Source organism: Apteryx rowi, unplaced genomic scaffold (genome assembly GCF_003343035.1).
Source record: "Apteryx rowi isolate R43461 unplaced genomic scaffold, aptRow1 scaffold_16, whole genome shotgun sequence".
Taxonomy (NCBI): Eukaryota; Metazoa; Chordata; class Aves; order Apterygiformes; family Apterygidae; genus Apteryx; species Apteryx rowi.
The window spans coordinates 57,486-84,459 of NW_020447863.1; the positions used below are offsets into that span (position 1 = coordinate 57,486).

At 51.4% G+C, this 26,974-nt stretch overlaps 1 protein-coding gene across 2 annotated transcripts; it reads right to left on the minus strand.

The window, feature by feature from the left end:
• Window positions 1-857: 857 nt before the first annotated feature.
• PTPA (protein phosphatase 2 phosphatase activator) lies at window positions 858-26,247 on the minus strand. 2 transcript variants are annotated; one of them, XM_026059665.1, is made up of 9 exons: window positions 26,126-26,247; window positions 24,733-24,819; window positions 19,167-19,292; window positions 18,288-18,405; window positions 16,589-16,688; window positions 15,335-15,459; window positions 14,715-14,815; window positions 9,465-9,572; window positions 858-3,668 (listed from the first exon to the last, which is right to left on the minus strand). In XM_026059665.1, exons 1-9 carry the CDS (start codon window positions 26,183-26,185, stop codon window positions 3,594-3,596), a joined length of 900 nt encoding a protein of 299 aa, XP_025915450.1. In that variant the 5' UTR covers window positions 26,186-26,247; the 3' UTR covers window positions 858-3,593. The 2 variants fall into 2 exon arrangements, 1 of the variants encoding a protein (XP_025915450.1); XR_003252478.1 differs by lacking the exon at window positions 858-3,668 and adding an exon at window positions 10,503-10,603 and having other exon boundaries at window positions 9,490-9,572.
• Window positions 26,248-26,974: the final 727 nt, after the last annotated feature.

The window sequence follows — 26,974 nt, forward strand, 5'->3', positions numbered from 1 at the left end:
CAACCCCAAAGAGTCCAGTTCTGAAAACTGGGTTTGAAAACCTGGATTGGCTGGGAAGGAAGATGGTGAGAAACCCAGACTACGTCATGTCTGCTTCCCCCTCGCTAGTGTGTCACGTTCGCCAAGGGACACCTTCAAGACAAATTCAAGTACCTTCAAGGAAAACATCTGGGATCCAAGATGACATTTACTGCTCACCATCCAGCCCTCCAGTCTGCTTCCACTTTTAGCAACACACACTCACAGCTGGCCTGCGTGGAAGGAAAGGATGTAACCTAGTGACAAGAAAACTAGCATTTGTTAGACACATCTACCAGCTCCAGCTGATCCTGAGAAGATCCAGGTACAATTTTCAGTATAAATCCAACAAAACCACTGAGCTAAACTGGTGCTGGAAGTCCTGAGTCAGCAGGACAGGAAAAACATCTTAAGAAAAAGGGTTCCAGTTCTCATCTTGCCCCAGGAACAAGGCTCAGACATCCTTTGGTTTTGAGAGTGTCCGATCTTCAAGAGATATTTGCTGGCCTAGGAGCAGGCTTCACACATCACCCATCTGCAAGGTCCAAAGTGTGAGAGAGGGAGATTGGACATACCAAAGAAGTGAAATAAATAAAACATTATATGACAGAAAGAGACAKACCTAACAAGGATACAAAGACAGTCCAAATATACTTGCTTCATGCAGTTAAATAACAAGTCAATTTTGGTGCAAACAAAAGATCAACCACCAACACAGCAAGTGCCTCAAGAAAGTCTCTTCCCCCCGCCAAAGTCTACAGCCACCAGCTTCGCTAGCTTGGCTCCCCAAGGGCCCCAAAGTGGGAGCAAACCCTAGTCCAAGAGAGACCAACACAGTCACCGGTGCAAAACACAGAGATTTTAATTAAAACCACAAAGTTGGAGGTGGGGGAGCACTGCTTTAGACATCGAGCAGCCCTGGGTGCTGCTACATGTGCAGACCCACTGGGAGAGGAGCAGAGCCCCATGGGCCAGCAGTGGACGCCAGTGGGAGTTGGAGGAACATGAGCAGCCAACTGCCACGCTACGGGGGGCAGATCCCAAGTGGGATGATACAATTCAAACAAATATTAACTGCTTAAGGTCCAAAAATCCCTAATGGGATAAATGTGCAGACTCAGGCAAGCAAGAAACATAGAGTTCCACGAGCCTCTTCCCCACCTCCTCAGGAGGTCCCAAGCCCAGGGACACGTGCTCCCCTGGGTGCAGCTGCAGTGGAAGGAAACACCTCCCCACCCTTTTTTGGTGCTCTGTTTCACATTCTTGGTGTCCCTCCCAGGATCTAGAGTGTGGATGTCAATATTTCCATCCACCTTTTTTACACAGAAGCCCCATTTCCATAAAATTACTGGGAGAGACGTGTTCAAATCCCCTGGACAGCTTTAAGAAACCATAAGCTTTGGCTCATCCAGTGCTGGCCAGATGCTGTACAGCTGTTCACAGCCTGGTGGCACTTGCAAAAGCCACCAGCAGAGAGAGGGGACACAGATTGAAAAGCCTGAGTTCCTTGCTCCAGGTTGTGGCTGCTGAACTGCACCACCAGAAACAGACTCCTCAGGTCCCAATAAGCAAAGCAGCAGCACTCCCAGAGTGGATTTATTTGGAAAGCTGAGTTGACACACACATCCCATTAATGATTTAGGAGTAAAGAGTTRACTTGAGTCTCCTTCTCTTTCATTTAAAATGCAATTCTATAAAGTTGCTTTAGGTAGGTAGAAAGATCCTTGTCACTGTCCCACACAGATGACAGACAGCCCAGGGCCAAGCAATGGAGCAGACAGGACAGTAGCAGTGCTAGAAAGCTCTGCTTTAGCTCTATGGACACCTGCATTTCACTGCCTCTTAATTTAGATTCTTGCTCTCCCTCCCTAGAGCATCTGAGAGAACCTTTTATAAGAGGGAGCAGTTAGGTCTGGCAACAAGAAAATCATAAAAAAAAGAAATGCAAACAGGCTTTTTCTTCCAAACAGTAACAGTAAAGCAGTGCAGCAGCAAAAGCTGAGCAGCCTGGCTGGAGGCAGCACCACCATCCTCTCTGCAGCCTGGGACAATGCCAGGGAAAGGATCCCAGCTGTCCCCAACACCCAGCAAACACCGGACCTGAGCCCTCTTGCCTCCACACCCAGCATGGGAACCCCAAGGGGAAACAGCCCCCCTCCTGCCAGAAACTTGTAGAGCACCTTGGTCAGACACATGGACACAACAGCTCCTCTCAAACTCACCACCAAGCACTTCTGCCCTCCTAGTGATAGCATCAACACGGTCTGGATCATGTCCCCATTCATTCACCTGCCTTCTGGATGCTGCTGCTGGTGGCATTGGATGAGTGGTCCCTCCATCTGAGGTCCAGCACGGCAGCACCAGCAGGCAATAAGGAAAGGAAAGAGCTTTCTCAAGGTGTAAATCGCTCTCCTGGGCTATTTATGTGCTTTAGCACAGTTATATAAATATACGTAAAGCTGCATGCTTGATCCCATGCTGCCTCTGCTCTGGGGATGCCTCCCTAAAAGTGCTGGGGAACATGCTGCTTCATGGGAAAATCCCTTTGCTACGGGGCTGTCGCTACAATTTATGACCAAGCGGTAGCAGCCACAGTCACCTCGTGCCATTGAGGCCAGCCCAGTTGCAGGGCAGCAAAGCGCCGAGAAGGAAAAGGGCAGTGCAGAGGGCAGGTGGGACCCAGCTGATCTCTAAACAGCAATGAATGGGTGGGAACGTGTGAGGTTTTGTGCCCGTTAACTACAGAAGGGAGGGAGCCCGACCAGGCTCTGCTCAAGCTGTGTCTTTGCATAGCCGTTCCCACAGAGCTGGGACCCTCTGGAGACCTTGGCTCCGGTTATGGAGCCAGTTCAGACCCCCACAGCCCGCAAGGCTCCTAGCTTCACCCTAGAGAAGAGGTGGTGGTGTGAAAGGAAGACTCAGGGAACCTTGCAGGAGAGATGGAGGGAGGAGGAAGATGGCTTTCCTTACCCAGAATAAGGGAGAGATGTCACCCTGGGCTTCCAGCAACCCACAGACCTTCCCTACAACTTCCTTTACCCTTTTAAGCACACCCCGTGCAAGCAAAGGCRGCTGCATACAGACACGTGCAGGCTCACACCTCACCCCTCACAGTGGTTTCCCAAACCAAACAGCAACAGGAAACTTCAGTGAAATTCAGACGGGAAATTGCAGTTACTGCTGCCCAACACATATACATGTGCCTTCCTCCCCTCCCCACCCCCTTCCTCCCAGGAAGGAAAGCAGAGGGCCTTCTCCACGAGGCAGCCCCTGCTCAAACCCCGTTTGCATGCCCAGATCCATAGACAGCAGCCCTGCTGCCCGCGGCAGAGCAGAGAAGCACAGCCCTGGCTTGGTCGCTTGCGAGAGATCCCCATGGCGGGGACTTGCAGGAGGAGCCGCTCTCGGTCCCGTCTCCCATGCAAGGCCAACGAGTGCTTTGGATCTGTGGTTGCCGATGAGGATGTTCAGGAATGAATGGGCTGTGTGGCGGGCGAGGTGATGAGGAGGGGGTGAGGGGAGGAGGAAGAGCGCCGCGCTACGCCTCCGCTGCCTTGACTCCTCCCGTGGCCTCCTTAGGACGTCACAGGCTGGATGGGGAGCAGGCTGCCGAACTTAAAGTGCTGGATCACAGGAAACTTCTCCAAGCACTGCAGGAGGGGAGATAAAGAGGGGTGAATTCAGGAGACATTTCCACCTTAAACACACAGTCAGAGCTACATCCTGCCTCCAGGGTCAGGAGGCAGCGAGCACAGGACAGCTCAGCTCAGCTTTAGGCAGAGCAGCAGCTTGCATGCAGGATCAAGCTGATGTCTCTCCCCACTAGCTTCCATCAGGCTCTTCAGCCCAGGAACACTTTGCATCCCCATCCCCTTCCCTTGAGCCTGAGCCTTTCGCTTGCTGAAATTCAGTCCTGGAGCATGAACAGAGGAGGCATGTTTACGTCAGCCACTCCTCATTTCTTTAGCTGATCTCTTTGAAGAACTTCACCCTACATACCCCTTGAGAATGGCAGAAACCCCCTTGGGAAAAGACTCTCCTTCCCCAGGATGGTGCCCACGCTCTGGGTTTGAGGCACCATCTTGCAGCCATGAAGCACTGCTCAAATTGCCTTCCAGACTCTCAAGTCTTTGGTAAAGAAACACCACTGATTTGGCTGCTGTGGTAAGACCTATTCTGCCTTCGCAGCTACCCTTCACTCCTGAAATTCCCACTCCCATTGCAGAGTAAGGATAGAGGGAGTATGGACCACAGATCAATCACATATGTCCACTACAAGGTAGCTGAGCTCAGAGCTGCTTTCTCCAGGGGTGTCAGCTCAGACAGGGGTCTGTGCCAGAAGAACCAGCCTCTGAGCATACATCCCCTCCTGCTCACCTTTCTGCCAGGGCAGGAAGGCCAGTGACCGTGGCCTATAATCACATCAAAGTTCACCAGAACATGCATGGCACAGCCCTTCAAGTTGTTTTTTGAGTCATTGCAGATTCAGACTGCCCAAAACCCACACAGAGCCTAGAACAGCCTATCCAGGCTCAGCTCCAGCCACACAAACTTCAGCAATATGCCTATGTCAATCAATTATCTACATCCCACTAACATCACCCACGTTAGCTGTGAGACCTTGTGCTAAGCAGAAGGGTTGTAGATCACATCACCGTGCTGCAATGGGGACTCATCTACAAGGGCCCTGGAGGCACAGCTAACAAGATTGTGGCCACCTTCTCACCGCTTCCCTAGACAACACAGAATGACGGGGAGAACAGAAACACAAGTGCCCTGTGTCTTAGGAGGAGAGCCTTTCCCCTGCCCCAGCTGGGGCACGGACCTGCTTATGGGAGTCCTGTTCTAGAGGAGACACGAAGCACATGCAATCAAAGCACAGCAGCTACCTGTAAGAAAAACAATTAAAAGGAGCCCAGCAAGTCCTTGGCACAAGCAGCATCTGCTCAGAGGCAGGATGGGACCAGACACGGCAGACTCCCTGCTGCACTGGGTAGACACCTCCAGTTACCCACTGGCTGCAGACCCAGCCACAGGAAGGCATCAGGGCCACACCAGCTTCTGCCTGTAACCAACAGCCTCCCTCCCGGGCAGGCCCCAGAGATGAGATGCACGGCCCGTTCCTCCAGACACTTCTTTCAAAGCACCATTCCTTCATACTGAAGRGAGGCAAGAGCCACCTATTAGCCACAACACTCCCTTCCACAAAGAAGGGCCTTGCACCCTCCGCAGAGCCAAGCTGGACCCGCTGCAGGGGTGAGACCCTAGCGAGTGCTGAGACACTGGCTCTGGGGATGGGGAGGACCTGGTGTGCTGCAGACAGCCCTTTACCCCAATGCAGGGCACAGCCAGAGGCAGGCAGCTTGCCCGCGTGCTGGCGTCATGGGGAAGCAGTGGGATTTGCGCTCAGAAGCCCAGGCCTGTGATATTCCAGTTCAAGCCAGAGGTCAGGCAACTTCCAGCACAACTGAACTGCTTACAAGCACACTGGAGCCAAAACAAATTTGCGATGGTGAAAGTATAGCATGGCTGCACCCATTCCTGGGAAATAAGAGCTATGCAGAAAACCTCCAGGGCAGAGCACCAAAAAGCAGCAAGTCCTGCAACCATTAGGGCACATCACCTTCAAAGCTTCCCAATGCACAGGACAGAACAGCCACCGTCTCCCAGCACAACCACTGTTAGAGGAACCCTAAGAGGATGCAGTGTTGGAACATAGTGGCATGAAAGAAGGAAGGACAAGGAGAAATAAATCTGAGATACTGACAGCTAGAAATGGCATCCCAATTAGCTCCAAGAAGCCCCATGGAAGACTGGACTGGTTTGGGCTCCTAATGAAACATCTTTACCACCACTGGGAAGAGCTGGTATCCATTCCAGCAAACACATTGATGGCCCAAGAAAAGACAAGCAGAGAAATTTCTCCTCCTATATCCAGCAAAATTACTGGATTATTAGATGTGCCAAGAAACAGGACCCTCCTCCCACTTGTAGGTGAAACTGATGCATCTGACACACTAAGCTGACGCGCTTGGAGGGAACAGGCTTATTCTTTCTTCTTGTCATCCCTATTGTGCTGAAAGCTTGCTCGGGACTCAACTGGGGAGCTAGATTCATGCATCAAGACCAGCCTTTAAAGATGGAACTGGGACTAGATTAGTTACAATGGAAAGAATTTCCCATCTGACTGCAGCAGAGAAGGAAAGGTCAGGAGACTCAAAAGCAGGCTCAGGGGAAAACATCAAGGCTGCTGCTTTAACCACACTCCATTCTGTCGACTTCTTCACTTGCCTTTGATGGCGAAAATAAGAAAAGCCCTTGCACATCCAAGGGAACTCTTCTTCACCCATTTTATTTATATTATAAATAGACACATTTGAGATTTCATAAACATACAGAGCAGAAGACACATTGTCTTCAATCTCCTGCCCATCCATAGACCTTGTAGCAAGCAACCTGGAGTGCCTGGATCCAGACAAGAGCTCCCAATCACATGGACTCACCTGGGCTTTGCGTTGACTGCTTAAAGTCATCCCATAGAGGGGACAGAGAAGAGACAAAGTGGCCAGACTGCTTTTTAAACAAACCAAGCCTGGAAACTGCCCCACTTCTACCAAGTGAGAGCTGATTGCAAGTAAACATTTGATTTATTCTGGCCAGCTTCTACTGACTGATCCTTCTACCCTGCTGGCTCCACTCAAGCCTGGTCACTGTTGGCACTGTCAGGCCCCCAGGCACTTCTCAATTACCCCCAGAAGTGTTAAGGAGCTGGATTATCACTGGCCGGAGCCTCCATCCTGGTGTCTGATTTCATCTGATCTAATTGCAACAAGTGATTAGAGGGTGGAGACACAGGCAGGGAGGAGGAAAAAAAAAAAAAAATATCTTGTTCTCACCCTAGCCAGTCAGACAAAAAGCAACACCACAGACACAAGTCTACCATCTCTTTGCTGCCACAAACACTGTCAACAGAAGCTGCCTGCCTTGAGCTGGACAAAGACCCAAGTCAGCAGTTGGGGGCTGTTAGCTCACTTACCTTCTGCTAATGTTGGCAGTGGCTAATAGGAGAAAAACTGAGAAGGCGAAGGCAACACAGCTGGGAACAGCGGGCAGAAATTCGCTTCAGGAGCCAGTAGCAAATAGACAAGATTTTCAAGAGCAACTGCGGATGCCTAGCCTGAGACACCCTAAAAGGATTCAGTTTTCAAAGGAAGAAGCCTCAGCAATTCCCAAACATCAGGTCCTTCCCAAAACATCATTCAAAAAGATCCTTTAGTTGCAAATGTGTTGGTCAAAACTGCACGACCAAGCACACCATAATGAAAAGCTCTGCCCAGCCATGCTGCCATCTCCATACTTCTCTCTTCTCCCAAGCTAGCAAGAAGCACAAGTCAGCTGTGGAGTGGGAGACTTCCCAGAACGAATACGAGGAATCAGTGCTGACTCCTCAGCAAGAGTCGCAGAGGCACACTGCAGTGTCAGGAGAGCACTCTGCTGTGCAAGAGCCACACACTTAGGAAATGAGACTAATATTCCTCTAAGATCTGCACACATTCTTTGAGCAAAAAGCTAAATTTAAAGTCGCGCAGCAGTTTTGACTATACTCAATAGTTTCTACCCCTTAGCCTACATCAGTGTCCTTCCTAGCAGCTTTTGCCTTCTTCCCCAGACACAGCTACTTCCCTAGATATTTCTAGAAACCCACCAGTACTAGATCCAGAAGTTCCACGCAGAATGTCATCTGCTATCTAGAAGAGGTCAAGGCCTCCAGAGAAGACCATGTCACACAGTCAGTGCTGGAGCCTTGGGTGCACCTAGAAATGGCCAGAGCTTCTCCCAGGAGAAGAAACATATATTATAATCCTCTCTAGTGGATCCCAGGGCTGTGCCGTCCCCAGCAGGCCAGGTGGATCTGCCAGAACGTGGTGACCCCAAGGCGTGAGCAGACATGCACAGTGCACTGTGGGCGCATCACCTCCTGCAGAGTACATGGTGCACAAGGCGGGAGCACCTGAACAGCACAGGAAGGAACCGGTCCAAAGGAGACAGATGACCAAGGCAGGGACGTCGAGGCAGCAGCAGGCCTTGCTCAGGCTCTAGGGGTTAGGGGACCTATATTCGACTTTAACAGTGCTCTCAGGGCTGCGGTCTTCCCTCCAGACCCCCCAGCTCCCATACCAGAGCGTCCAACCTGGGGTTTCCCAACAGGAAGCACCTCTGGCCCCAGCAACAAAGCTCCGGGCCAGGGCAAACCCGGAGGGGCAGCACAGAGGCACCCGGCTGAGGAGCCGCAGGGGTCGACCCCCAGCCCGGCTCCACTCCTCGGAGGCTGCTGGAGGAAAGCTGAGCTGGGGGCGGAAGGAGCCGGCGGGCCTGGGAGTGACACCTCGCAGATTAGAGAGGTATGTGGCCTGGAACCTAAACACAGGATRTGAAGTGCAGAGGAAGGGGTGGGGGAGGGAGCAGGCCACTTCGGCGCAGTTAACCCCTTTGTGCGCTGGACCGGAGCAGAGCTGCCCACCAAGCCTCTGCCTTCTGGCCCAGCAATAGGAGCATGGCTGACTTGACCGGAGACCACAGGGTACAGGATTAACTCTTTCAAGCCCTACGYGGGGGGACTGGCATGCCTCCAGGGCCAGCTGTGCTGTCCTTGCTCCTCCGGAGGCATCTAGCACAGCCAGCATCTCCCTGCAGAGCTAGTATGGCCCTGGCCTTCCCAGCAAGAGATGCCGCCTCTCAGCCAGCTCTCTCAGGAGGCCCACATGTGGCAGTTCCTGTCCTGCTTCCTCAAGTTCAGGGTTAGCTCTAGCAGGAAGGAGAGATAAGGGACAGCCAAAAGTGCCCAGTTCCCCAGGTCAGGGTTCACCAGGAAAGCCTTTTGGGGCAGTGCCAGCAGAGCTCTGGTGGATGGAGGCTGGCCAAGCTGTGGAAGATAGCCTTGGCCCTGGCTGCCAAGCATGCTGTGCAGACAGGACTCGCAGCAAGGTGAGGTCCATGGCAAGTGTTTGGGCTGCTCTGGGTTTCTCGAAACAAGCAACGAGATTTTAAACCAGTTTGCCTCCAGTTGGAGCAATGGCAGTGCAGGGACCAGAAAGACAAACATGTCAAGACATTAGTCCTAATTCAGACACTTGCAACTTTCACAATGGAAAGACAAGCGATGGCAAAGTCATGTCTGCAAGGAAGGGACAGTTCAAGGACCAGTTTTGGGGCAAACACAGGGCAGGCAGGAGACTCCTTCCAGCCAGCAGCACCTGCATGGGATGCAAGCCAAGGGCACCCGAGCCATGTTCAGCAAGGGCCAGCAACTGGCTGTGAAAGGGATCCTAGGCCAAGGAGCAGACATGCAGGCAGCAGAAGAGCTGATCTGCAGTGAAGTGGAAGGGAGGAGTCATGCAGTCAAGCAGGCAAGACTGACTCAGTCTCCGGCTGCCCACGGCGCTCACCTCTGCCTTGTACATGCGGATGAGGCCCTGGTTCACCTTTGACCAGGAAGGTACGGCGCTGATGTTCCAGAGCTGGTTGGAGTGCTCAGCGAAGGGGCCCGTCTTCATCTGAAAGAGATCCAGAGAGGGGCTGAGGGAGCGCAGCCAGCCGGGAAGTTTGCGCACCGGCAGTGACTCACGATCACAGTCTCTCCAAGCAAACATTCCCACCAGGCGCCGTGACCCACGCAGCCACCACCTCACTGCACCGTCCCCTCCCTCCGTCCTTCCGCACTGCCTCCTGCAGCAGCCACATCACATTAAGTAGTGGCAATTCAGCTCCCCCCCTCCCGGACAATGTTAAGCCTTTTCTTGCCACACTTTTCTTCTAATCAGATCTCCCTTTACACACCTCCCTTTTAATGACTGCATTAAAAAACCCCACGTAAGTCCCATTCTCCCCCCAGTAGAGCTTGGCTCAGTGCTGCTCCTATTCTACCCAAAAACCTCCCAGTGCAGCGCTGCTGGGCTTTCCAAGAAAATGACTCATTCCCCATTCAGATCAACAACAAGCAGCAGCGACAGCCGCCGCTGCCTTCCCTGAATACAGAGGGCAGCGCAGGTTGGCAGCAGCTCCAGTGTCCGCAGCCCACTCCGCACCTGCCTCGAGCAGAGGAGGGCTGCGGGGGAGGCAGGGGCGGAGGGGACGGGGGTCACGCTCAAGTCCTGCTCTCCAAAGGGGCTCCAGAGCTCCAAGTTGCCAGCTTGCGGCAAACATTGCTTTCTTTTTTTTCTTTTTCTTTTTTTTCCTCTTTTCTTTTCTTTTTTCCTAAACTCCAGCCTTTCTCCTCCCAGGGAGAAGGGCTTGGAGGAGGGAGAGCGGTGGGGGGCGGGGGGGAAGCTGCAATCATGGACAGTTGCATGTAGATTCCCTGGGTAGCTGCCTCTCCTCTCCTCCATGAACAAAAACAGACCCTCAGGGAGAAAAAGAAATATAACGCAGCCACTCCGACTGAGCAAATTTCCCATGACATCAGAAACCACAAGGCCGAAGCTTACGCTAAAAAGGAGCGTGGGGAGACAGGAATCTCTTGGACTCCCGGTCTCGACTCAGGCTGGGGTTTGAACAGCTAACCCCTTCCCTCCACCAGCGCACAGGCCTAGAGCGAGGGTGGGAAAAGAGCTTCAAAACCAGATCTCTGTCTGCTAGAAAGAAAGAAAAGCCGATGAATCCGCTTTGGGAAATTGCTGCTGCCCTTCTGCAAGGTCTGCGTGGCATCAGTCTGCAACAAAGAAAGCAGAAGAGGAGGAAAAGAGGGGGAAAACGCTGCTCAGAGGACAACGTGTTTCGAACCCGCTGACCTCGGGGCTGCAGCATTGTGGGTAGCGGCTCGGTGGATCTGCCCGCTCCGAGCAGCTGCAAGGAGAGCGCAGCCCAGGCCCCGCTTCCCCTCCGCAGCTCCTGCGAGCTGGGGAATGACTGATGAGCCGCTAAGCCATTCCCGCTCCCCTCCGCGGGGTGTGTTTTCCTTGCAGACACAAGATGAAACGCACAGATACACAAAGCATAACATTATCCCACAGAGCCGGCGCGTTACGAAGCCCAAGGATGCGGCGGTGGCGGGCACCGGAGTTAAAGGGCGCGCGTGGCAGGGGAGCGGGAGTGGGGGGGACACAGGCGCCGACGGGGCACCGCGCCGTGGCCCCAGAGCGCGCGGCCAAGGCTCGAGCGCTGCGGAACTCGCCRCCAGGCGGTTTGTACAAAACATCTSCCCTGYGCGGGAGACCTGGCTGCAAGCGCCTCAGCGGCGAGCCTTCCTCCGGCATGCCCGTGCCTTCCCTCCTTCGCATGAGCGCAGCTCGGATCAGCCCCCGCCACCGCCCTTTGCTTTTTTCGCCCCTCCTGAGCTGGGGCAGACGGGAGCGGATGGCGCCGGAGCGCTCGGAGGAGGCCGGCCGGCCCCGCGCTCGAGCCGCTGAGTGCTCGGGCTCCGCGAGCGCCTGGCCCGGCCGTGCCCGCGGCCTTCCTGAGCCGGGCGCCCAGCGCGAGAAGCCTTTGCTCTTGGGTCAAACTGGGCAGGGAGGCGAAGCGGGGCAAAGAGGGGAAAAATTAGCTCGTTCCAGCCACAACGGGAGAAGAGGGAGAAAAGGAGCAAGCTGGAGAGAGAGAGAGAGACAGCGAGAGCGCTGCAGTCCCGCAGTGACCCCAGGGGAATGGAGTGAGTCAGAGCAGCCATATTGAGCAGGAAATTACTCACAGACGCTGCGTTCCTGCCTCTCCGTTCCCAAGAGAATCAGCCTTTTGTAAATGGTTCCTCTGTCAGTAACTGGGGGAGGGGGACGGCTGAGGCAGTGCTTTCCTGTCAGCTCCTTCCCTTCCAGCCGAAATCCGAGCCCTCCCTTCCCAAACCTCCAAATTTAGAAGCCAGATTGAAACTGAAATTCTTGCTGCCTGCCCTTGGCTCTTAAAGCAACACGGCCCCCGGCCGCCCCGCGCCTCCGCATGCAGCCCCGGCGGGCCGCGGCCCCTCCGGGCACGCTGCATCCTGCGGGGCCGGCACGGGAGCACTCAGGCTCGGCGCGGGTGTGGGAAACGGCCCTGCAGGATCGAGGGGATTGTTCCAACACTGGGGATCCCGACGGGAGGGTGTTGCTTCCAAGGGGCTTGGATTTCAGTTGGTTCAATGGCAGGCTGCGTTGGGTCCTCATTTTTCCCTTCAAAGACGGTGCTGCTCAGAGCGAGCGCCTGGCTGCTCTCGCTGCTCCACCACGCAGCTCCATGCGGAGCCAGTGAGACCACCCGGTCGTACCCCAGCACCTCTCTTTTACATTTACAGTATGCAAACGCGCACAACCTTCCCGTTACTGCCAGCATGGCAGCTCCGTTCACAGCTCCTATTGCATCAGGCGCTGCTGACGTGGTCCCAAACCATCTTCATCCTTATATCTACAACTATCGTAAGCACCCTGCTTTCTGCCCCCGAGCACGCTTGGGCAAAACACAGTGCCGGGAGGTGGGGGAAACAGCCCAAATGCCAGCCAGCTCAGTGAACTTCATCTTATTCTAAATAAATAAATAAATCAAACATTCAGGTCTAAAACCACCTTACAGATTTCCCAACAGCAGGCCAGCTTACGTAAGCTTTGCTGCCGCGTCTCCGTGCGGTGCAGGGTGGTGCTCTAAGGGGAATGTTTTAGTGGGTTCAGACCGGACCTCGTCTCGCTGTTACTTTAAGAGTCTGAGGTTTAAACATACACGTGGCAAACACCACGACACTGTATATTCACATCCCCAAAACGTCACCCGGAGGCTGAGAAAAATATCTGCTCAAGAGAATATTCTCTTAATTAAAAGAAAATAACCCACCTTGCCTGCAGCTTGCTGAAACAAGAGCTGCTCTCGTGTCAGTAAGGTGTACTAGACCCAGTGCAGGAACTGTGGTGGTATTTGCTATCTGTTTAATTAACACCTTTAAAGGAGAGGAGCTTCCAACTGAAAAGCTCAGAAGAAAATTCTTAATTTATTAAAGTCTTTAATCCCATCTATCTTTTTTCCCTGATATTTTGTTTGTTTTGTTGTTGATTTTGGAGAGAAAGCAGGCATTAGAGGCTGTCTCAGCCCCCCCTAGTGGCAAGAGCAACCTTTCCTGGCATTTGAGAAAGAAAAATCAAATTTTGAAAGCAAAATCTCTTTTTTTTTTTTAAAAAAAAAAAAAAAAGGAGACATATTCCCATGAAAACAGGTTGGAAATATCCTGCACTGGATAATCCAGGTTGTTCCAATTCTGTAGCAGCTCACACTAGGAGGGACCAAGAGCAGGTTTTCCTACCACCAGGTGGCACTGAGCAGCTCAGCTAAAGAACTAGATTCCACTATCACTTATGAATACATGGGCGGAAAGAGAAGTGAAATCACATATTAAAAAAGCCTACCAAAAAGCGAAGTTTCTGCAGGCAAAAGCAAAGTGACTAGAAGCAGTGTGTTGCTGTGGATTTTAAACTTTACGTGTCATCTGTATTCTGCAGAATTTTCCACAAACGTCATGAGATTTATATTTTTCGAGTTAGTACGCTGTAGTATATTACACAGCCCCAAATTAAAATAAATCTTAGAGCATCTTTGCTCCTGCTTCCAGTGACGATGAAGCAAGAACAGATTTCCTGTCCTCATCTTTGTCTCTTCAGCCAGTGCCTCTTTACTATCCATGGCACAATTTAACTCTGCGTAAAGGGTTAAATCCTATGAGCTGCTAGGTACCAACAAACTGTACCAAATTCAGTAGGACTTGACTCAGCACCTCCTGGGGTTTGGGCCAAAGGCTCCTATGAAAGTTTTCTACATGGAAGGCTAAATATATATTCTTTAACCTCCCTTCTCATCTCATCACCAATTTAGGGAGGCGATGAAGGGAAAAAGCAAACGGAACAAAGAGGAAGAACTGCACTCTATCCTTCAAAATTCATCACATCAACTCCTTCTTGCCAGAGACGAGAAATCCCTCACCAGAACAGAGCGTGTGGTTCTTGCTCTCCCTGCCCAGATCTTACAGCAATGGGGACAGTAAAAACAGTCAGGTCATTCACTGCAGCGGAGGGCAGGAAGCTGTGAACTCCCTCATTTAGAAACACTGCCTGTGGTTGGCAACACACCAAATATCACCAGTCCCTTGCCCAGGGACCCTAGAGTCCTTGAGCAAAAACATGGTCCTGATGGCGCTGCCAGCTGGGTTAACTTCAGCACCATCTCCTCTTAATAGTTTACAGAAATGTACATTTTTTGCAACTTTTATGGCAGAGTCTGGTCAGATCCGGAGGAGACCAAGTTGTGTGGAGGTTTGGGAGCCTGCCGTAAGGAAGGGAAAGCTCACGGACTCCTAGGCAGGGCCAAAAGGCTGGAGGGAAGGGAGGTTATCTTGGCAAGCACAGCCATTTTGCAGTTCCTGCTTTATCTTCCTAGCACACAYGCAGGCACCAGTCTTCTCCATCTGAGTTCCCACTCACTGATCCAAATGATGATCCAAGGTTATTTGCTTGCTCTTGTTAGAGGTCCCTTCAATAGCAATCCACAGCCCATCTAGCTTAATTATACTTTTCTCTCAACACCCCTGTTCAACTCATTCAAGAACAGCACCTCAGACATGCAACAACAGCTCATCCACACACTTCCATGAGAGCAAACAAACAAGCAAAGGAGGAAGAGAAAGCCACAGCTAGAGCCAAGTGTCTAAAATCAAGAGAACTTCCCTGTGGGACAAACTTCCCAGTCCTCACCTCTGTAATGAAGAGGATGCACTCCAGGAACATGAAGTCCTTATGGTTTTCATTTACCACCTTCTCATCAACAAAGTGCCGAGGCTCCAGATTTGGATGGTCTAAAGAATAAAAGAAAATAGAAAGTAACCTGTATAGCACCCCCTCTTCTGAGACCAAATTCAGGCAGTCAGGTCTTGTCCTGCCCACCTTCCACAGGAGACGTGATCCTCCCAACAGAGGTTTTCAGAAGTTAGCACAGACCTGTTCCCTCCCAACTCATCTCCCAGCTCCCACTCCAATGCCTTTGCAAAGAGAGCAACAGGTAAACTCACCAGGGTGGAAAGCGTGTTTTCTAGCAGAAAAACACTATTCTCCTATTTTTAAAAAAAAAACTAGCAGTCATTGCAATAAAAACAGATGTACTGTACAAGGTAAGCTTCCATCTTCCAACCTAAGCAACTAGCTTTATTTGGAAAGCAGAGAACAAAATTTCTGAGCCCCAAGCAAACTCTTCCACTGTATTATATATAAACTGGACACATTTATATTTAAAAATTAGTGGCAAGCCTCATCACCCCTGCAACCAAGACCAATAGGACAGAGGGCAGGCTGGGACACCAGAAAATTTTTATTATTACCTATTAGTTGGGAACTGCCCCATATGAAGGGTAGAAATTGGAAGTCGTCCAAGCCCCACACACCCTGGCTGCCAGCAGGTTCCATTCTGTAGGTCTTCTGAAGTTTCCGCATCACTTCTAGGTACCTGAAACAAAAGGGAGAAAGAAGAGTTAAGACAAGGCAGTCTTTTGGACTACGGACACCAGGTCCAGGCTTTTCCCTCCATGGAACAAGAGGGAGATCCAAACAGAGAGACGGTCTACTCTTAGAGGGCCCCAAGCCCATTTTTTTGACCCAACAGAAGAGCCCAATTCAGGTTAAAGTCATTTTTTGCACCAAATTCTCTAAGAAAGCAAGTGCCGGAGGCTTATATTATCCAGTGTCTTATGTTGGTGCAGATCCTTCCCCATTCCCACTGTTATCTGAGAATATTGATACCTCCAATAACTTCCAAAAGAGCTCAGAAAGCTTTCCACTGTATGGCAACTGCTACTTCCATTTTTCAGGTGGAAAATTAATGCAAGAAAGAAACACTGAGGGAAATCATTTCCATGCCACCAATCAATGCTACATCTGGGATTAGATCTCTGGACTCCAAATGCCCATTTCACTGGTTTCATCACGACCAACTCCACCTCCTGGGTTGGAAACACATCTAAAGGAGCAGTGGATGCCTGCCAGTTTCATAGATTTTTTTTTTTTAATGCCTGAAGAGACATTAGATCATCTGGTCAGACATTCCTGTCTATCACAAACCACAGAACTTCACCCAGATACCTCTGCAGAGCTTGCTAACTTGTGTTCAACTAAAAACTTTCCAAAAAGACAACCAGCCTCGAACAGACAAGGTGCCACCAGACTCTTTAGATATAGTCATAATGGGTAACGATACGCTCCATTAAAAAGTACGTCTGCTTCCTAATTTTAAATTGTCTACATTTATATTCAAACACAGTTTTCTTACTCTGCCCTTCTTCCCTAGGCCAGCAAGCTCTTCAGCACTCGTGTTCTCTATTACTCATACACCTTTGCAGAAGGATCTTGATTTTCCCAGATCACATCCCAGGAAGAGGATCTTCTTACAATTTCTTTCTTCCAAATGGGTGCTGACGGGGGGAAGAAAGGGCGCACAGCCTGCCCAGACTACAGGAAGAGACTGATGTGCAGAACAGGTGGTAACATCTCACACATCTCGGACAGCTGGAAGGGGACCCTGTCAGATCCGACCCCCAAACGACCCGAAGCTTCCAGCCCTTCTCTTCCCATTAGCTCACCTGTTAAACACTTTAAAGACAATGGCCATCTGGTCATCCACTCTGAGAACACCGATTTTGCAGAGGCAACAGAGAAAGGCCGCAAATGCAGCTTCGTGCCCTGAAGTTAAAAAAGATGAAGAGACATGACACAGGTGTTTCCGGTCCCTGGGACAAACTTTCTGTAGGCACTACAATGCCTCTTTAGAAATCACAACAGCCACATTCCCAGGGCTAAAGCCCCAGCCAGCTGTCCCTAAGGTGCGGCCTATTAATGACTTGAGCCGACAACATTTCATTCCCACACAACACCCAGCCAAAGTGCCTTCTAGATGTTTGTAAGATCACTATTAACTTGGAGAAAGAAAGAAGAAAGTTTTTGAGGAAAAGCAGCTCCAACATTGGGTGTGCTGGGAGCAAGGCAGGGCCTTTCCCAGGAGATCAGCATAGTAGGGGAAGTGGAGCACTGCAGAACCGTCTGCTCTGAGGATGCAAGAGAACCTCACACCTGCAAGTAAACAGATTTCCTCCTGCTTCAGAAAGACCTCTGTGTCAGAAGGATGCAGATGCCATGCCAGTGCTGGGAACAGTCCCTCCCAGAAGGTACTGGGATCAGTGACTGGGGCTCTGCAGCTCTGTCCTCCAGCCAACAGCAAGGAGAAAAAGGCAACCAGCAAAAACAGAGCAATGTCCTTCAGTGGAAGGGACCATAGAACAAGGGAGAGTACAAGATAAGCAGCTTCACTCTATAAAGAAATGTAGCTGCCAGTGTAGGAACAAACTGCACCGACAGTCTAGCCACTGGGATCTAGGACATGGGCCCCTGGCTCAGGACACACGGGAGGGGAGGAAAGACTGAATTTTATTCCCTGAGCTGACAAAATCCCAGCCACTAGGTCCCTTTCCAAAGACAACATCTCCCCCTGGTGCCAGCGAGCTGTAGCTCTCCTGGCAAGGCACTGCTCAGCCTCTGCACTTCATCCTTTTACCCATTTCCAAAGTCTTGTTTCCTTGCTCCCCCAGTGTCCCACTCTCATGCCTTTTGTCAGGGACACCCTTCTCAGCACACCTGCCCTCCAGACGAAGGAGCAGAGCGTGGAGTAACCATGTGGTTTCACACCAACGATTCTGGATTTATGTCTAACTGAAGCCAACATGGTTACCCCAGCCTGAAATTCCATATTTTCTTAGGTGCAAAATGTGTCTGCATTCAGATTTTAAAGTCTCTATTTAAGCAGTGATGCCACTCCTAGGAAACACCAGAACTCAAGCTGCTTCCCACTGAACACAAATTTGTTTCCCACTCTAGTTCAATTTCATGCAACTACATTTCATCCCTACCAACTGCCTATTGCAGATCAGCTGTGCAGTACTGCTGCATGTGGTAAAGCAGCTCCCAAAGTTCACCCCAGAATGGCTTGCAAAGCTTGATTCACACTTCTAAACCACTTTGAGGTGCTTGGATGAGACACAAGAAGGGTGTCATAGCTCTAGTACAGCCCAGTTCCTAACCCCAGCTCTCTCCAGGCCCCATTCAGTCAGAGCCCACACTGGACACAGGGTTAGGAGGCCCAAGAAGGAAGGCGGGCAACTTCTGGCCTCGGTACCAAGTTGGCACTAAAAGCAGTGGCTATAGTATATTTAAATAAACCCAGCACCAGGCTCCAAAGGGTGGCTGCCCTAGGGAGTCCGATCTTGGGCAGCCTGTGTGCCAGGGTACCTGTGCCGTAGTCAATGCGGGTGGAGTTCCCCACGGATTCCTTCAGGTACACTGCTACCTCTGGTGCAGCATCAGCTAAATGCTTGGGGATCACTGTTGCCACCAACTTTTCTGCTTCCTGAAAGACATAAAAGACTCCCTGAGTGAGCACAGATCTGCTGCAGTGCCCAAGAGCATGCTGTCCTCTGCTCACACAAAGCGTTGCACAGCAAGGCAGAGGGGGAGCTGCACTGGTGCACTCCTACAGCACCCAGGGCCAGCCCGGCAAAGGAATAGACTCTCCTATTGAAGAAGTCACCTCCACAGAGCGATTTGGGGAGAGCTTCGCAGGCTGCATGTGGCCTGGGTAAGCATCAGGCGGGGGAAAAAAAAAGAAAAAAAAAGACTTCAGCATCCAGGCACATCAGCCCAGTTACCCACGGAGTCATCTCAAGGATGAAAGAGCAGCAGACCACCTGCAAGCACATTGCTGCCTGGACTCTGCCTCTGCCACCTCCAGAGCTCCGTGCAGGGCAAGTGCTCTGAGCTGAAGAAAGTCAGGCAGTTTCACCACCTTCCTGATCTTCTGTGTCACCTATCAGCTAGCAGACACGGTGAGTAGTTATAGAGCAAAGGAGTTCCTTGGAATGACATTCAGAGCGACTCAGCCAAGAGCATTTACATGGAGCCTCTGCTCTCATAAGAGGTAAAGACAGCACCGGATCAGGAATAAGTGATGCATATCAAGAGGTGGATCACTCCACTGCTTATTGGAGACTGCAACTCCTCTGTAGACTGCCTGGCTAGCACAGAGGGATGCAGCCATTCTGCTACCACTGCTGGACACACTGCTTTTCCGCAGGAGCTGTACTTAATAGTATGAATGAAAGACATGCTCACCTGGTCTAGTTTGGCATACCAGGTCCTGAAGGCTTTGTTCCCAAAGCGAGAAGGTTGATCCACTGGTGGAGTTTCATCGATCCATCTGTCGAGGGTGTTCAGAAGAGCCACCAGCTTTTCAATGGGCTGTGGAGACAAAGAAGATGAGGGATCACAGTGACACAAAACAGAGCAGTCCCTCAGGCTCTGATATCATTGGCCTGGACTGGAGTTGTTAAAGCCAACACCATTCTTCCCAAGGGTGAAAAGCAGGAATGGGACGTGTCAACTCACTCTGAAATGCAGGGGGGCCAGGCCAAATCTCCCCTCCCTCAGAAGATCAGCCCAATACAAAATGCAGCCTGAGGCAGGCTCTCCAGTAGCCCGCACAGCCTTTCATGAGCTACAACAGCACCACACTCTAAAACCTCCGGCAGAAGAGCTAAAGCAAGCTCCTAGGTGTAGGACATACAGGACAGAGAAGCAGGGGCAGAAGTGCTACCTGTTTGAGGGCTCTCCAACACAAAACTGAGGATCTGCATCTTTACAGTCCTATGTATCCCATGGGATACAGCACAGCATTTATAGTCTATCCTCCTCTGTGGCTGGTTATGTGGTCTTGCATGTATACTTCCCCTCTCAGGACCTCTAATCTTTGTCCTGAGGTGTCTTGAGTCCTTAGGAGCCAGGACTAACAGAGATGGTCTTAGTGTTTGTAAGGCACCTCACACAGCAGGGCCCAATCTCAATTCAACCTTTTTAGCATGATTCCTGTGGCTTCAAATTTGTACCAGCTAGACTGCTAAGGGGGCTCCAACCCAGTGTCACAGCACAAGTGCACAAGGCACCTAGTCAATACATGTAGACAACATACAACCCATCCCTAGGAAGAGACAGCCTGGTTTTCCCACCAGTGGTCTCATCAGAGCACAGATGAGAAGTACGTGGACCTTGGGAAATGCCCCAGTAAGAGCATGAAGCTGATGGGAAGACAAGGGAAACAGCAAGACAACAAAGCTATCCTTCCCGCACCCAGTGCCAGAAGGAGAAAGTGAGGAACCTGTGTAGGATGTAGGAGAGGCAGAGACTGGAGGAGGCACTGCCATGACCATGAGGGAAAAGAAGAGAGGTGCAGAGGGCAATAGGCCACACAGGACAGCATCTCAAGCTGTACTGTCACTACCAGGATTGGCCCACGCATGTGGCCTCCTCCATGCCTTGTCCATACAGCTGGGGAACAGCTATAGCACCACATGCTGAGAGGCAGCACCATGGCAAGATCAGCATCCAAACCGGGGGCAGCACTCAAAGCAGCTCCTAACAGTTTTAGGAAGCTCTGTCGACAACCAGTGGAGCCAGCCAGAGGATCTGGGACTCTCCTCGCCTGACTTGAAGGAGCTGGAGAGCCACCAGCTGCTGCAGCAGCTGGCCAGGCCCTGGGCAAGGTAGGCTCCACTGTCTCAAGAGGGGATTCCTCCACAAAGGGGACAAAAAGGACAGCAGAAACGGAGGCTGGTTTGACTTTGCTGGAGGCATCAACCATGTGAAGCCGGCTGGTCTCCTGGGCTGTGGTTCAATTCTTCATGCTGCCTGCCGGGAGGACGAGGAAACAGCCGAGCCCAGCAAGTTTCTAGCCCTTGAAGCACCACTTAAAGGGGGCGGGGGAGGAGAGACAGGCAAGGCAGAGCCGTGCTGCCGCTGAACCGGCCTCGAATTGCTCCCCATCACCTCTGCTCCCGGGGTGGGGGGGAAGGGTTTCATAGCAGGCTCAGCCTCCTGCACAGACAGCAGCTCCTTGGAAGCTGAGGACATGGTGAGGGTAAAATAGAGAGTGGGAGCAGGGAGCAGCCAGAGGAGGGATCCACCCATCCCAGAGGGACCTCGGCAACCCGACTGCGGAGCAGGCTAGAGGCTGGGGCTCGAGCACGCCAGGAACACGGAAGACCCCAAGTGCAGGTGTGCCGACAGAGACAGCAGGCCAGAAGCACTGGGTGCCCTTGTGAGGGTGCAAGCTGGAATCAGTAACCAGCTGGCGCCCAGGATTTGGGCAGAGTGAGGCAGCGCAACCCCCTCTGTTTCAGCTGCCCCAAACGCTGCACAAACCCAGCATCTCCCCACTGCAGTGGGTCACGTTTGGAGTCAGCTCCACCCCTGCCTGGCTATTGCGCTCCCCTCCAATTAAGCGACAGCATCCCCAGCACTGGGTTGTATTAAATAATTAAATTGCGCTGGTGATTTATCCCCCAGCAGCAGCAGCAGCTCATTACGAGCAGCTCCCATATTTCAAACCCCTCTCACCGAGCGCTCAGCACCGCCTGGATAAATGGCTGGCAAGAGCTGCCTCCTTCCCCCTCCCCAGATCTGCCCGCAGGCCTTGGGGAGCGCGAGGGAGAGTCGAACCTCCCCTTCCCTGCTCGCTCGCTTTAAAGGGATTAAAAAGCCCAGCCCCGCTGAACACGGGAGAGCAGGACCCAGCTGCTGGCTCAGCCATGCCAATGAATAATTAAAGAGATGCAGCTCGTTTCGGGCTCAAGGCCCTTTGAAAAGGGGGTTATTAAAAGAAGCAGCTTCCCATTGTCCAGCAGAGGAAACTTGTGCAGCCAGGGCTGACCCCAGCCAGCGAGCAGGAGGGGAAGAGCAGAGCTTACGGGAAGACAAGCAGCAGCACCCCTGCAGCCCTGTCTTCCTGGCTGGGTTTTTAAGCTCTATTTTTGCTTTACCTTTCCAGTGATCAAAGCAAGGGCAGCCCCCCCCGCTCTCCTTGCTCTTCTGTTGTGCTGATTTTGCATCCCCTTGACCCCGAGCCTGCCACCAGTCCCAAAGGCAAACCACAAAGTCTCCTGCAGAGCAGAGACCTGTCAGCATCTCTTAAGAGCAGGGGCCAGGCAGACAGAGGTGCTGAGGTGGCATCACCAGCAAGCACTGGTGATGGGACCAAGCCTGCCCCATTGGGCTCCTCAGCCTGTGCCAGAGTGGGGAGCTGCTGAAATCAGGTGCTTGCTGCTTCCCTCCTGGAACCAGAGCAAGCCACAAGGACAACCAGTTTCCCCCAGTGCCTCTGGGAAGCAGGCTGTTTAAAGGAAAGGTCTGTTCCTTGCACGGCTAACGTAACCTCCTCGTTGCTGCACTGCTCCTCGGATCAAAGTCAGYGCTTAGAAGACGCGGCCCAGGCTGCAGCCCCGCAGTCGCTGCACAGATCGCCGTGTGACAGCGCTCCCTCCAGCACGGGAAGGCAGGCCACAGCCCATCAGTCACGCAACTTTGGGCCAGACGTAGGGGCTACGCTGGAGCCCTGAACAACAACTCTGCTGTCGCCACTTGTCAGATGCCTCCAGGCAGACTCCAGCCAGCTCCGCGCAATATGGCTCCCTGATAAGCCAACCAGAGCCGAGCAGCCAGCTCAGCCCCCAACAACTCGTCCATTTTCACTAAGAGCAGAGCAAGCTCAGCGATTCTCAGAAGGGGCTCAGCCCCACAGAATCCAGCCCTCACTTGACTGGGCACTTTGGTATTGACACACACCGCTCTGGAAACCATTAGGCCAGCTCTCTCAGARCAGAGCAGACCATACTTTCTTTCTTCTTTGGCAAAGCAACACCAATAAGTCACAAAAAGAGGATGCGCATTCAGCAGAAAGGATTCCAGGAGGTCATTTGCTGAGGGAAGGCGTCTCCAGCATTTGATCAGGGAGGAAGATGGGACGGCATAAAAGCACATCAGCAGCAGGTACAGCAAAAGAGAAGAAAGCAGAGCAGAGATGCAAGCAGAGGCCACAAGGGGCTGAGCCTTTAAAAGCAAAGATAAGCAGTTTGATCTACAAACGAACCCTTGTGAACAGGCAACCTCATCAACAAGGCGACCCAGGGGACGCTCCACCTGTGCCTCAAGTCACAGGTTTCTGCTCTCCACAGTGCGAGGGGTATGAGACACGTTCGCTGCCACTCCCCAACCGGTCAGGATCAAGTCTGATCATCACCTGTACCGGGACCGCAGATGGAAYATATTTGTTCCAAGAGGAATCTGCTGCATGGACGCAGCCCTAATGCAGCTTCTCCGTGATGGCCCACAGCTCAAAGGAGTTGGAGGAAGAGGGGTTTTTTTTTCATTGTTTTGCTCCTTTTTCATGCCTTGTTTCCCTAGAACCCATCTCTGAATGCCTGTGAACGAGTGAGATAATGATAAAAACAAAACTCAAAGGTGAAATACAAACAGTTGAAAGAAGAGTGGCATTTGAAGGAAGCACCTCAGACCAGCAAATTCTAGGGGACTGAAGGAACAAAAGGTAGACAGAAAGCCTATTAGAAAGGGATTCATTATACCTGATCCCCCCTGTGAAATATAAGCAACTTTCTCATTCACACACTTGCTCCTTGAAGGGAAGGTTGGACTTAACATGCCTGTTTCAAACATAAATGACTAGGTTAAAGATCACTAGGCTGCCCTTCCACACCAGAAGGAAGCTGTAAACAGGCAGGGCCCAGTCTGCTTCCCATTCTGTCCAAGTCATCTTTGAACAGACCATTCCCAGCTTTCTTGCACAACAGCGATAAGTTTGAAGAGCAAAGAGACATCCAAGAATCTCCTTGTTGCAATGCAGAACAAGGCAGAACAATTCAGCGTGCAACACAGAAGCAAAGCTGGCAGCCAGCATGTCCACTGCAGATCACTGCAACGCTCAGGATGACCTCAAGAAGTAAACAGAGCTGAGGCCAGGCAATAACACCAGTGAGGAAGGCTGCTCTTCCCCTCTGACTTCCCTCTGTATCCCAGCTCTTTCTCCAAACGATCCTGCCATGCTGACGGGACTCTGCCTCCTTTGACTAAGACCTGGTAAGGTAAATAGGCATTAAAACCAGCCATGGCACCAGACAGGGCCAGGTGGCAGTCACACCAATGCAAGGGAAAAAAAGACCATTTCTGCTAAACGCCTTGGAACAAGCAATCCTTCTCCACAGGCTAAACTTACTGCCCTGACACTCCACCTTCGCACTCCTCAGACCTCTGTAACTCTGAGCACACTCGGCAAGGCAGGCCCAGCCAAGGACTTGCCTCGAGCTTGCACCCACTGATGCTGTCAAGTCAGACCTCAGCACAGCTCAACTAAAGCATGGGCCTAGGAGATCAGCACCGTTAGCGCAGTCTAAGCAATGAGGAAGCCCAGGTACAGGGAGATAGGTGACTTGTCCACGGTCACACAGAAAGGCAGTGGGAGAAGCTGGAATACTACAGAGGTCTCAGTCTTTTGGCTGCAGCTGGTAGGTCACATCTTCAAAAGGCATCACTGGTCAAAGCCAAACTGTAAGAGCAGGGTCAAAACACATTCTTTCTGCATCTTCCTCCTCACTCTCAGCTTCTGTCCACTTACAACTTGCTTGATTTTCCATCCAGCAGGCAAGCACAGAGCCTCTGCATCCTGCAGGAAGCATTGCAGGCTGATGCTTGCATCTCCAAGAGCAGCCCAAATGCATTTATTCTCCCTGGCTCCCAGATAAGCTGCCAATTCATTCCTCACCTAGAAAACATTCACTGTAGAGTCCAGAAAAAGCAGTAAAAAAGGAGAAACAAGAGGATCCAACCCTTCTCCTACCTCTGAGACTTTGTATTCGCAGGTCAGCTTCTTGCCCCTGACACCTTCATTCAGGGTGAGGATGAAGCCCATGTAATCTGCGTATGCCTGCAAACACACCCAAGAGAGCAGGGCGTTAGTGACCACACCGAGTTTGTCTGGACAAGCAGTACAGCATGGGAGCACTCCCATACAGAGGGAACCCTTCCCAACACACAGCACTGATTCCCTGAGGAAACCCAGGATCCAGGGCTTGCTGTGAAGTTACTATTTTTTGCAGACCTCCAAGGAGATAGTGATCGCACTAAGAACTCTGCATCAGTGAAGAAGCTACAAAGAGAAGAATCTTAAGAAAGCTCACACTTCCCCTGATATCCTCCCCCAGCTGCCTCCCTCTTATCAGGTCAAATTCAAACTCCCAGGCTCTGCAGAGTCTCAGTCCTGTCTGGACATCCTGCTCTGCACTGCTTCTCCCAGACCTGTACCATTATCTCCTGCTTCTTCCTTCAACTCTTCTCCCATGTGCATACACAACAGAGAAGTGGGAGACAGCCCAAGTTCCTCTCTGCTCTCCCCTTTAAATTTGCTGCTTTTGAAGCATCATATCCAGASTAGCTCAGCAACTTAAGTCTTCAAATCCCCCTGACTAGCATGCTGTCACCTGTCCCTCCTTAGGACTCTCTTGCACAGAAACCCTGATCAGGAGAGAGTCCTTAAGCCCAGGAGATTTCACAAAGGAAGCTGCAGCCATGAGTTTTTGAGACCTTGCTATAATTTAAGCTTCTTTTAAGTCATCATAGATCAGTCATTATGCAAGAATTTGTTCCTAAAAGGTGAGGCCAACAGGAGGAACAAGTTCAGGTCATCATCTCAATCCCTCAAAGGCAGAAGGCAGAGAACCTGCCTGTTCTGCCAGCTCCACATATACAATAAATAAATATTATCCAGGAAATTGAAGGTCTCAGCTCTAAAGCCCTTTCCAGTACAATAAGGTGGGGAAGGCCCCAGGAACCAACCCAGCCTGCTGCTACTAGAGGGCCACGCAGCTGGACCACGTTCAAGCTGAGTTCAAACAATGCTGTGTAAATCCAGTTTTGACATGATGTACAGGCTAGGCAGGATAAAATAGTTATCAGTTTCTAGACTAGCCTGTTGGAATAGAACAGGGATAATTTTCTGGTCACCCTCAAGCCTTTGGGCTCTCCCTGGCTCCCTCCTTTATCAGATTCTGCACCTCATTGTCAAGTTATTTTCCTACAAACAGCCAGGGACTCTTCTCCTTTAAAACATAAATCAAATACTTTCCCATTACTTGCCCAAATCCCTTTTACCCAGTGGCTGTTCCCAGACCAGACCTGGCTGCCACTGGAATGCAATAAGCGCTTACCAATTTGCCCTGAGCCCAGACCCATACCTGAGAGCGCTTCCACTTGGCCATGTCGGAAACCATGTTTATCTCCTTTTTGGGGATCATGAAGCTCTGCTGGAGGGGAGGAGCCACCTCCTCAGAGGTGCCTGGGACATACAAAAGAGAGAGGTTAAAAAAGAAGAAATCCTCTAATGTGAGTCCGTCCTTAGAAATCAACATGCATTTCTCAGGCGAGAGAGTGAACAAACCTGTCCCAGCTTGCACTGTTAACCCACCAAGTCCCACTCACCCAGCAATAATCTCTCAGTCCCTGGATAACATACCCCAAGGACACCGCAAGGCTTCAGAAAGTTGCACTATGCTTTGTTTTCACTGCCAAAGATGCATTTCCCATTAAAACAGAGAGGTTGCTGCAGGAGCAAACAAAGTCAAGGTCCAGCTAGATAATTTATTTCTATCCAGTGAAGACAAGCCTCAGGTCAGGGAGAAGCACTGAACTCTCCTAACAAACTGCCTGCACTTTGGTTTGGGGGTGTTAAGCCAGAACTGCAGTCCCCTAAAAAGCACAACTCTTGCAAAGACAAAGCTGGAACAATTCAATAGATGGTGCTCAGCCCAGCGCAGTCCAGAGCCGTGGCCCCCAGTCCAGGTAGCGCGGGGGCTCCCAGGATACTGGGACACAGCATCTTCCAAGTGAAAGCGATGAAGGTCATTTAATTTTAAAGCTCTCCAAGAGCCCAGGATGTAATATTTAATGTGAATGCATGTTGTTAATGCATTAGATCAGCTCTTCCCCCGGGCACCCAAACCAAGGACTCAACCCTGCCTGAAGGGTCACTCCTTCCCCAAGCTCTGCGCAGCGAAGGAGAGCGCTGGCTCTGCTCTCAGCCGGCA

What these genes read in the sequence shown, in the direction of transcription:
- PTPA (XM_026059665.1), bottom strand. Translation starts at nt 26,185, where the DNA reads ATGATCCCCAAAAAGGAGATAAACATGGTTTCCGACATGGCCAAGTGG. An exon ending in GGTATGCCAAACTAGACCAG is followed by an intron (nt 18,406 to 19,166) that starts GTGAGCATGTCT and finishes TATGTCTTTCAG; the next exon opens with GAAGCAGAAAAGTTGGTGGC. An exon ending in TCCGCATGTACAAGGCAGAG is followed by an intron (nt 3,669 to 9,464) that starts GTGAGCGCCGTG and finishes CCCCTCCTGCAG; the next exon opens with TGCTTGGAGAAGTTTCCTGT.